Below are 12,154 nucleotides of genomic sequence, written 5' to 3'. Positions count from 1 at the left end.
CAACTGCTCATAGCCTTTTATTATTTTAGTAATCCATGAGAACCACAGATTACCATATGGTGGGCGATCGATGAAGCACTCAACAGAAAAGTGTCTGTCTGGATGTAATGGAGGGTTGTTTGTTGCTGAACGAGGAGCTTGTACATTGATTTCACTCCTGGTCTTCTCTCTAAAAAATTTTAAATGTTTGCTGGAGTGTAGATAGCTGTGGCCGAACTTATGGTCTTGTTTTCCTGTGTGTGTATGTTTGTGTGAGTGTATGTGTGTGAATTAACCCTATGGCAAGATTGGATTGTGTGGTGCACAGCTGTGCATGTGGGTGAAAACGGAGCACAGCACAGTAGGCCAACCTTGCTGCCAGACAGCTTCCTAAGCAGTCAATTGAAGCCCGTGCAACCAGAAACACTTACACACAGTCCACATAAATACAACAACATGCTCTAAACGACTCAATATATGTCAGTGTAACCCATTCTTTCACCAGCCACAGCCCAAACACACACCCACACGCATACACACACACATTTCTCTATGCAAGCTGTGCTGACAGACGTGGCTGTCTTTAGCTCCGGGCATGTCACACATGCTAATGTATTCAACCACCCACAGCAACTGGAGAAGCAGCGCTCTTAAGTACAGTCCAATCAGTCTCTGGCCCGCTAATGGCTCCAATCCAGTTTCCTACAGCAGCTTTTACTTTGTCTTTAAATGCCATGCGATCAAATGTCCCCCAAAGCTGCAGCAGCTCGACAACACCACTGAGTTTTCGAGGCACAAGCGGTTTCATTATCTCGACAGCAGAAACCGACGGACCTGTTTGTTTCGGAGTTTCATTTAGTTTTCGGTTTAATTTTTCAAAACTGTCTTGTGTGACATTTTGTTTCCAGCTCACATAATTTTTAGATCACTCTTTTTCCTTCCCAAAAAATAAATACATACATGAATAAATAAAAATTTAAAGGCTTAGAATTCCTCGAAGGAAAGTATTTCGCCCATTGCAATTCATGCAAGTTTAAACTAAAATCATCTTATGTTAAGAAGCGAAGGAGTTTTAATGAAAACCTTGTAAATGACATTATGCACAATGATATTATGAGGACTCATGAGACTTGTTGGCACACAGGAGAATCTGTTGAGGATGACTCTCAGCTACTACCACACCAAATTTAGCTTAATATTTGTAAACTGACTAGTTTATAGAGATTTTTATGTTAGATACAGTCAGTTAGCTTGAATGGGGTTTGACTGCAAATGTTAATGAGTTTAAGATGGACAGACAGTGTCCACTCTAACAGTTAAAGCCAAAGTTTTAAGTAACAATTTCACACAATATGTAGTGCTTGAAGTATGTGTTGGGGATAATGGTCAACTACAATCACATCAAATTGTAGCTCAATATCCGTAAAATTGTTTGAGTTATAGCTATTTTTCTAGTTCCTGAGATCAGTAGGTTGTGGTGGCCATCTTGTAATTGGTTGACTCCAAAAGCTAACCAGTTGTAGATTTACACCTAGTGATTAATTTCTAAGAGTTTCATTCAAATCTGTCAAGTGGTTCATGACATATTCTGCTAACAGACAGACAGAACTGACTCTGATAGTTAATGGACAGATTTATGAAACAGATCCCACATGATCAGTTAGCATGAGCAGTATGTGTTAGGATTGATCCTCAGCTACTACCACACCAGATTTTAGCTCAATATCCATAAAGTTGGATGAGTTATAGGCATTTTTGTGTTTGTAAGGGCGCTTAGCAGTGGCAGCCATTTTGAATGGGGTTGACTCCAAAAGCTAATCAGTTTAGATGTACTTCCAAAAATTAATTTCTGAGAGTTTAATTAAAATCCATTCACTAGTCCACAAGATATTTCAGTAACGTTACTAGACAAACAAACACACACGGGCAAAAATATTATCGCCTCTCACCTTCAGCAGGGAGCAATAAAAATACATGGAAAAGTCAGCAAAGAGGATTTGGTTTTTAATTAGCAATTTGACTTTTTCTTAAAAGTCTTTCAGCATAAAGGAGGTCAACCCAAGATAAAAGAAGCAACCAAACATAAGCAGTGGACATACCTCAATATTTCACAGACAACAGTGCTTTTAGAAGGAAAAAACAGGCTAGATACAGAAGTATATATACAAAACAAAGCTTTAAAAAAAGCAGCAAATCTCAACGAAAAGTCTAACAGATTTTATTGTAAATGTCCCCCAGTGTAATTATTGATTGTCAGAATATGTGCGCCAGCATGTCCTTAAAAAATAAGCATACATTCAGAGCGCCTGCAGATGAGGGGCTCTTTGGCTGATGTGAGGCTGTAAAGTCGCCTTTACTCCGGTGCCGAGGATGGAGGTCAGTGCGTCTGAATGTCCTCACTTAGCAGCAACAGTCTGGCTGGAAACTACAACCAATTTAGCCGTGATACCACTCAGGATCAATATGGCTTCATTCCCCACAGAAACAAGGAGCCAATTGGATGGCAGGCCTGAGAGCTTCTTAACCAAGTGGGACAAAAAAAATAAAAAATAAAATACAGAAGGCACAGACTGGACTGACCAGACATCAGAACAGAAGAGAAGGAGAACAGGAAAAAGTGAAAAAAGAGGTTTTAGGCCCCCAAAAATTACAAAAACTACTGGAAATAGAAACGTATTGATAGATACATTTGATACTTTATGCGAAACACAAAATATTTATGAATATTTTTTCAACTGTTAGAAAAAGTACAGAGGTATATCCGCTGAAAGGTAGGAACAAAAAGCACATTCACTAAATATTTCAATCAGACATAAGAGGATGTTCACAACATAACAGAATAATGATGCCGAAATGAGGACTCGAGTCCAGAATTCAAGGGGAAAAAAAGCCCAAAGCTGATTATATGGAATCCTACACAAATAAAAACTGTCAATCTTACAGAAAAATAAACTACTAGATAAGCTTCTTGTTATTAACGTTCATATTCATTTTATCTTCCCTCAGGTTTACACATCTAAATAGAAAACAAATATGCCTTTTTATACAGAATTTAGGAATTCACAAAATAAATAAATTTGTTGTGGCCTTAAAATTTAATCTCAATTGCATATCATATGCATACATACAGTATATATAATTATAGATTCATATATATTCTATTTCATATAAACAGGATTTAAACCTCAGAGCCTCAGAGACAGTAACTGATAAAAATCAGTTTTATCCGGCATATTCTGTCTCTCCATTTGTTCATCCCTATTTTGCTGTGTCTCCAGTCTGCAGCTCTGTACAAACAGATTTGATGTTACACTGTCCTTGGTGGAAGGAAAATGCCCATTTCCATAGTAACACAGTGTTTTAAGGTAAAAGCTAATGGAGAATGTATGCACACCTACTCTATTTATATAAAAATAAATGAATATTAAGTACTTGCATGTTTAAAAACAATTAAGATTTCATTCTTTCCACAAACACTTCCATCAGAGTCTTGAGCTGACTGGACTTCTCTTAAGGCACTCTTCAATTAAACTCTGAGATGTTTTTCGGCATATTGGACACAACCGTGACACAGTTCCATCCCTCAGAAACTTGCACACTGTGCACATGTTCAGACGTCTTCACCGTTTGGCATTCAGGCCTCGTTTTTTGGTTTGTGGTGTTCTCTATTAACATGTGAGTCCAACATATGAGATGCAAAGTAAAAAATAACTAACTGGCACATTTTGGTAGACAGAGATCCCAAGCTCATCCAACAGCTGCTCTCCTGTAAAAGGGAAAGCTTTTTGTTTCGCCTTTGTGTTGGGATTTGTGTCTAAATCTGAAAAAAAAAAAAAAAAAAACACTACTCCCTAGATTTTTGAAATTAGGCACATGATCACAAAACATGTCAGTAAACAATACATCCTGAGGCTGAACTGACCAACTTTAAGGAGCAACGTGACGCAGGATCCCTCACTTCTGATGTTTAATCAGATCTTTGTGGTAGAAGACAAATGTTTTCACCATAATTTTAGTTGGTTTGTTTTTTGTTTTTTTGAGAGGGTTGGTTCAGCTTGTGTGGAAGAGTCCTGTAGCTCTAAGCCTCTGCAGGCTCTGTTTTTATCTGGATAAAGTTTGCAGGCAACTGGACAGACAGTGGCAGCTCCTGCAGGCCTTTGATTCCCTGCTCTGGCTGCAGGGACATCTCTCCACGCACCTCCAGCTCCTCCACGGGGGTCAGCCCCTCACCAGGGCTGCTGCTCTGGGAGTAATGTCCATTTATTATAGTTTCGTGTGCAGCCCCATGGCCCTGGCTTTGAGTGGTATCAATGATCACAGTTCTGTACTGCAGTTCTGCCTCTCCCGCCTCCATCTCTTCCTTCTCAAACGTGTGCATGGCCAGTGATGGATCGCCGTTCACTATCGAATGAAAGTAGCTGGTGTCTAGCATTTCTTCTTTGACCTGCAGCCCAGAGAGGTCACTGGATTTCAGCACGGTGGCGATAACGGTGCCAGGCTGCTGCGCCACCATGGTCTGCCCGTTGGTGGTGTTGATGGTGACGAGGCGGGGGAGGCCGTTGAGGTTGGAGGTGGCGGAACTAATGACTCCTGGGGGGGAAGTGCAGGAGGCGACAGAGGAGGAGCCCAGGCTGGTGACCAGAAGCTGCTGTGGGAGGCCGTCCTGCAGGCTGCTGCCTCCACCTGCTAAAGAGGCCGTCTGGATGGTGAGCACATCTTTACCACCTGCGGTTGTCGAGGGGATGGTATGGAGAATAACCCGAGGAGGGGGGGAGTGGCTGGAGTCTCCGTTGGCCAGAACAGTTGTGAGGGGAACAGACTGTAGAGAGCCAGTGGATGTCAGCACCATAGGTACCGACACAGGAGTGCTGATAGTCCTAAAGAGACACAAGGAAAACTGAGTACGTGCTCTACAGAGCTGTTGTAATTGAATATTCTGTCTGTATATTTGATAATACAGACAAGGATCATTTTTCAATCAGAACCTACTGTGAAAGTAAACTGGAATATCACTACGATGGTAAACAGCAGAGTTAATACCCTGATTATTATTACAAACATTGCACATATCTCTACAGCAAAATTTGTTTTTCTGTTCGGTTTCTAACAGCAGACGATGTTTAGCAGCTCAGAAAATATCACAGGAGTGATAATAATACAGTCATAAAACAGACAACGGACTCAACAGTAACACAATAAAATTCTTAAAAAAAAAACAATAAAAAACAAATACTGGAGTATACGAAAAAAGTTGCAAAACATTATGAACACACAAGGGATTCAATAACGCTAATGTGTAGAGTTTGTTATTTTCATGTTGACCTCATGACATTAATGTTTTATAATACCTTTAATCTTAAATTCCATACTAGCTCTTAAAAATATGATTTTTTTGGTGAAGTTCATGGACAACTACATTAATATGCATGCTGTTTGAGCTGTACATAGGTTTTCTAGGACTAATAAATGTTTGATGTTAAAGTTTAGTTTGATGCTGATGCTTAAGTTGATAGTGTTATTTTTCTCAGTTTCATGAGATGAAAACATCAGAAGCTCTTTTTAGGGTGGATGGTTTACAGTCAAATTTAGATTTGATTTAATATTTATGTAGATAATTAGATCTATACCACTTATGTCTGTATGACTGATGGAAGACAGCCAGAATCTTGGCAGCTTAGCTTGTCAGGTAATATCTTACCTGTTTAACAACCTCAGTTTGGGAAAATGGAGTTTATTTCTGACCAAACTGACAAGCTAACTGCTAACCTGAGCAGGGCCAAGACCAAAGGGGTCTGCTGCTATCTTAAAACAAATATAATCTGAAACATTTCCTGTTATTTTATAGTCTTTTCATCACAGTCATTTTTGCACAACACAGATTATTTATATACAGCTAGCTGTAACACTTCTGATGCAGAACGGGAAATGTCAGCAGGAATATCATAATATTTTAACCAGAATAACCAGATAACATTAAAAAAAATTAAATTAAACTGACGGTGGAGTAAAAAGTTATAAAATAGCATTCACCGCTATGAAATCTTTGGCATAAGTCTTGTTTTCAGATGACAGTGACTGCTCAGACTTGCCGTTAGCTTGTCAGTCCAGTCAAAACAAATCTGTTTCTCCAAAATAAGGCCATTTAAAGAGCCATCTGCAACAGGTATGATACTACTTGTCCATAACTATTCAACACAATCCTGCTTCAAGAGATCTTAACTCTCCCTTTAACATTTACCTTCATTTTACTCTTTGAAAATCAACAAAACCATTTCAGTGATCATGTTATAGCTGATTTGTTAAACCCACACTATAACCTTAAGTTAAAGTTGTGATTTTATAGGGAGTCATGTGTCACTACTATTTTTGACAAGGGTATACTATACTATATTTAGAGACTTAAAGTCTTCTAATCACTGCTGCCAAGTGATTTGACAACCAGCAGCTGCCTCTGGTCACAAATTCAATAAAGGGAAAAAAGTCTAAAATATAAACTGTGTGGAAGGTTTTGTAATTGAAAGGTGGTCAGTCTTTTAAAAATAAACACCCTTCAAATCCTGAAACAGAAGATAATTTATGTCTTCGTTTGACAAAAGAAAGGTAAGTAGTGTTTCTTTAGCTGATAGCTTCTCTGTTGTATTTAAAAATGTAAATTACGAATAAATAAAGTGTTTCACTTGTGGATCTCCTACCTCACTGCTTGTGCTGCATCTTGAACACCTGATCCATGGTTTTCTTGCAAAACATGAACAGAATTCAGGAGCTGCTCAGCCTGTCCACAGTCAACTGCCTGATACATCCTTTCATCAGCGGGCTCTTTCTTCATGTGTTTCACTGAGACTTGGTGTCCACCGTGAGCCCTTCCGTGGCCTTTCAACCCTCCACGGGCCACAGACCTTCCGTTGGCAGATCTCTGGTTCTCGCAGGCGTCAGAGCCTGCGTCTTCATCATCAATCACCACCAGATCAGAAGGCATCTCCTTAAACTGATAGACCAGTCGCTGCCCCTCCACTTTAGCCAGGATACCTCTCTGATAGTAGTACCTGAGGGAGAAAATGGACAGGAGTCTGTTCAACACATTATTGACATTATCGTGATTAAAGTTTTACAAGCCTCATAAAATTTTAAGCCGTCATTCCAGTGTGTTAATATGAACATATCTGTGGAAGAGTGTCTTCAAGGTTAAGAGCTAAATGAGAGCTCGTGTGCATGATAATGTCACTTTGGAAAATGTCGTTCTCATTGGTATGCTGCTCCTACCTGAGAGCTCTCCCCATGGTCTCATAGTTCATGTCTGGCTTGTTCTTGTGTTTGCCCCAAAGCTTTGAAACAGCCTTGGAGTCCACCAGCTTAAAGATGCCTTTTTCGCGCTGTGTCCACTTGATGTATTTGGGACAGGTGTTTTTATCTTGCAGCAAAGCCAGAAGGAATTCCCACAGGTAGATGGTGTTGCCTGCGAATTGAAGGTGGGAGGGGGAGGATCTGAGTCACTTTCTTATCATTTAGGCATATCAAAGATTCAAAGTAAGGCTTCAGATCTGTGCTTTAGACATCTAGAATTCATTTAGGAGCTTAGTTTGTATATAGAAGTCATTGTGTTACTGGGATAAAATGCATTATTCTGAAGTGACTGTTGTGCTAGTTGTGTGTGTACATGTGTGGCTTGGAAAGAAAATTAATTATACCAAGGCTGGCAGCAGATTAGTCTAATTTGTGAGACACTTTGGCCAGCAGTGGTTAAAAACAGCAACACTCCCAGAAGTCACTGAAATGCCAGACGCCGTGACAGGGTGATGTATACGGGTGCGACTGAACCTGCCGTCCCAAGCCCCCTCCCTCTTTTGTGTCACACTGAAAGGTGCAGCGAGGGTCCGCGCAAAGCAGCGCTACCCTGCTTCTATCGGCAGAGCATCAGCGTGCCCTCCAGCCTGCAATCATTTCTGGTTCCCAGTGAAACACAACAATCTGAGATCCCCTCATCCATTAACTGGCTCGGATTCACCCCTGCCGGACTGCAGGGGCTCAAGATTGCTGTCTGCCCACCTCAGTGGTGTACACAAGAGGAGCAGAGTCCTTGATTTTCATTGGCTCATTACAGAAAAGTGGACTAGTCAGTGAGGCTTACCTTTGCCCTCTTTGCTCTTCTTCCTGAGTGGCAGGTTAGGGGTGGTGATAGGAGAGCAGGGACGCACCGCCCGGGGCTTTCGCACTGCGATTCAGTTTAAAGGGTAATGCATTATGAAGTTGAAGGCCACAATGAAATCATCTGATCATCTATTACACCGAATTTTTAGTGACAGATGATGTCTAAAAAAAAATTTGTGGTACCTTTGGTTTTTTTCTGAGGTTTTAAAGGACACCTTTGAGGAATCTCATCCATGGAGGACGTGTCCTCGTCTAGGGACACATCAAGGGCAACCGTGTCCATTTGGTCAGGCCTCAGTGGGGCGTATGTCATGTCTGACTCCAGCAGGGTGCTGTAAACTACACAACAGATAAAGAAATGTAACTCCGTAACAAACCATAAACCTGTGTGACGCTCATGTGTTAGATAAGAAAAATATATCATGATATTCTCCACAGCAAATTGAAAAATAAATGAACAAACTCACTCATACGCTTCTCATCTAAAATATTGTTGGGCGACTCCATGTTAAGCAGAGCTGCTGCAGCTTCATTCGTCTCTATGCTGTCCTCTGCACCTGAGACTGTTGTTTCTGCTCAAAAAGATGACAATGAAAAGAAATTAGACAAAATATATCATTTGTACATTTTGTATTCGGGTACACATGGGTTTTTGCATTTGGCTAGAAACTCCTAATTTTTTAAGTTGCATTAATTGAGATAAAAAATGTAATCGTGGTCACTTTCAATTGTGTCAAGGCAAGTTCTCACAAACAAGACATTTTACCTTCTAGCCATAAAAAATAGAAGAAACAGGAAACTTGGATATTTAGCAGGTATAAGACGTCTCTAACTAAATTTAAGGATATAGAAAGATGACATTTTTTCTGCTTCGGTGACTGCAGCTTTTTCTTTACCTGAGAGGTCCACTCCTCCTGGCAACATGGACTGTTCCTCCACCACGTGCAGAGTCGTGTCTACCATGATACCATTCGTCACCTCATCGGACTCCAGGCCCGAGTAGACCTGCAGCAGATCGGTTGAGGGCACCTGCTCCACAATCACGGCTGGAAATACCGACGGGTCGTCCAGCTGAGCAGAGAAAGAACAGACATAAAAAATAATGTCACATATGACACCATCTAGATAACACAAGAGATACCATTAGAAGGAAGAGGAATTAACAGTCTTTGGGCATATGTGTATGTGTGTGTGTGTATGCAATAAAAATCCCATTAATTCCTCCACTACACATCATTAATGCAATATAATAACCACACATGACATTGGTTTCATGTAATATAACCCAATTGGGCTTATTTTTACTGCTTTGTAAAATACTGTAGCTTTATACTCAGTCTCAGCTAATGTGAAGGCACGTAGCATGGAAGAGAGCTCATTTCTGTGGTGTTGCAGCAGGTCCGCTGGGACCCGCTGAAGAAGACGGGAACCAGCTGTCTGATCTGGCCCACTTCTCCTGAGAAGTTAATCTTATGCCCAGAAATTATATAAGACCAAATGAATGTTAATGAATCAGATATGAGTTGCAGGCGAACACCTTCTTCATCTCGCTCTGGGAATTCTAACCTCTCATTTTCAGGCTTCGAGCAGCCTGATGCAGGGAGGAGTGAGGGGACTGAGGGAATTACCAGAGGACAAGCCGAACCATTGAGCAACATCTGAGAAGACAAACATCTTTGAGAGTTCCTCAAATGCAGATTCTTACCCAGAATGGTCACTGAGTGGCTGGTTCCTAACTTTTAGGAAAGGGGGCCTAGTCCTCAAAGTATGACAGCTGTGTTCCCAAACTTTTCAGCTTCTGTCACTCAAAATCACGGTGACTTACAACCCTGATGATCTTTGGTTGAATTATGCAAACTAAGAATTAAAATAAACAAGCAAAATGACAATGCTAACAATGTTTGCAACTATTAGTCTATTTTTACCCATTGTTGTTGGAAAAATATCCTATATTAGCTGTTTTTTACTGGGTTTTTTGTGGAGTGACACACAATGGTGTCCCAATCCCTACTTGGGAAACAGATCATTTAAAGAGAATGGGAAACATACAGGATAAAAAAATCCAGCAAAATTTTAATATTTTTCATTACAATAAAACTTTAATGCCTATCTTTCTTTCAGTGTGTGTGAATGAAAAAGTCATCTCAGTTATTATGAACCAACTGTTGACCAGCAGATGGCAGCACACTACACTTTAAAATTGTACATTATGTCCAAACCTCAGTGACACAAAAAAAAAACATTTCCATTGAAATGTTCTTATCAGTAACGATTACACCCACCAGGCAGAGAGAAAGTAAAGACAACTCTATTTTTTTAAATTTATAATTTAAAGAGTTATACAAAATATATATACTGTGTCTAAATGACAGTTCACATTCTGCAGCATGGTGCTCTGATGACAAGGTGATGGAGATGAGTCACAAAAACCTGAAACAAAGTGAAGAAGCATCCCTTCACCTCAGATCTTACAATGCTAGGATTTCTTTAATTTTTAAATCAAACAATGTGGACCAATAAAAATAACATTCCTGCAGCGATGGGCTGACTTATGAGGGGCAAAAGGTTGCTGTAGGAGGAACATGAATAAAGGCTTATCTGTCTCTTTTTACACAAGTGTTCATTGTTGGTCGAGACCTCGGGGGCATACCAGGTGTCCGGGCCTTGAGCTGGAGGTAGGGTGGGGGGTGGCATTCAAACACATAGCCGCATACTCCATTTTGCTACACTTTAACCAGAAAACTAACAGACCGGGTCATTATTTGGATTAAGCGAGAAATGGTTAGTCCTTCATTGCTGTTCCAGCAGCTGTTACTTCCGGGATTTTTATTAGGTATTGTACACACTGTAAATAATGCAGGCGTTAAAAGCAAGATGGCTCCTCGTGACAGCTATTAAAAGTTTGAAGACCGAAAAAAAAAAGAATGTAGCTTTTGCCTTCTCAGCGGCAAAGCAACAAGGCCTAAAAAAACCCTGAGTTTTGCTTTGACTACCGATGCTATCAGTGGCTCTCTGACATACACAGAATGTTTTTCATTAATCAGAATCTTTGGGAGGCACTAGACATTGAGGCTAACATGTTTTCTTGGTTGATTTTAAATGATGTTTGCTGTCCTTGAATGAGAGTAAAGAGAGAGAGTGTGTTTGTGTGTGTGTGTGTGTGTGTGTGTCACTAGATAAAAATATGTTTTGCCTGTTGGTCTGCTGAGCTCCTGAAACAGCAGCTCGTTCCTCCTCCTCCCATCAAATGCAACGACTGAATCTCACGCAGTTTGCTGACAGAGCACGAGACACGTGAAGCTGCTGTCTCGGCTGCTGTTTTGATCTCAGATGGATTTTTGCTTTTGCCTGGAACATGTCAGACTTGTTTTGCACTGTCATGTAAAACCCAGTGATGACTAGACAGTTTCAAACGGTGCGTTGCAATGAGCTTCACGTGAACTACAAGAAACCTTTTGGGTTTGTTTTTTTTTTTACATTGTGAAAAATATGGAGCAGTTTACCACCATAAACTACATTGAACACAATGTTTGTTGACTTGAATAGTGTTTCTAGTAGGGGAACAGGAGGGTTGACTATCAGGCTGATTTGCATTTCTGAGTTCCCCATTTTGCCTTTGAAAGCAACAGCATTTGTGCAAGCTGCCCCCTCCCCAACACACACACACACACACACACACACACCACTCTTCTGCTTTACCTGCCCTGGCACAATGGATTGTAACTGCCTGTGTCCTTTCAACATCCTTAATGTGAATTTTGAGAGAACAAAACCATCTAACACCTGATACATGTTGTTTAACTTAAAGACAAATGTCTTGTAGAGATGCCTCAGTGGAGTATAGTATCAAAAACGAGTATTATTTTGATTCCAGATTAGGAGAACAAGAAACATAGAGCAACAAGTAAAACTTGGCTGATGAAAAATCACATCACATGAAACACCTGGACTTACTGACCTAAAATCCAATGTGGCAGAGCTAATCGTTAAAGAAATTATGCTACGATTTTGCTCAGATCCAATAGGTTTA

At 40.4% G+C, this 12,154-nt stretch overlaps 1 protein-coding gene across 3 annotated transcripts in view; it reads right to left on the bottom strand.

The window, feature by feature from the left end:
* Positions 1-1,962: 1,962 nt before the first annotated feature.
* elf1 (E74-like ETS transcription factor 1) overlaps positions 1,963-12,154 on the bottom strand; it is a 40,120-nt gene continuing 29,928 nt past the window's right edge. For all 3 annotated transcript variants that reach the window (XM_017408490.3, XM_017408488.2, XM_017408487.2), the window contains 7 exons: positions 9,021-9,195; positions 8,592-8,696; positions 8,308-8,463; positions 8,105-8,188; positions 7,240-7,432; positions 6,672-7,022; positions 1,963-4,856 (listed from right to left, as the gene is read on the bottom strand). In XM_017408490.3, coding sequence (XP_017263979.1) covers positions 4,058-4,856; positions 6,672-7,022; positions 7,240-7,432; positions 8,105-8,188; positions 8,308-8,463; positions 8,592-8,696; positions 9,021-9,195 — 1,863 coding nt within the window. In that variant the 3' untranslated portion in view covers positions 1,963-4,057. The remainder of the gene's footprint in view (positions 4,857-6,671; positions 7,023-7,239; positions 7,433-8,104; positions 8,189-8,307; positions 8,464-8,591; positions 8,697-9,020; positions 9,196-12,154) is intronic.

This window comes from Kryptolebias marmoratus, linkage group LG9 (genome assembly GCF_001649575.2).
Source record: "Kryptolebias marmoratus isolate JLee-2015 linkage group LG9, ASM164957v2, whole genome shotgun sequence".
NCBI lineage: Eukaryota > Metazoa > Chordata > Actinopteri > Cyprinodontiformes > Rivulidae > Kryptolebias > Kryptolebias marmoratus.
Note: the sequence above shows the minus strand (reverse complement) of the source record. Positions and strands in the feature narration are given on the sequence as shown.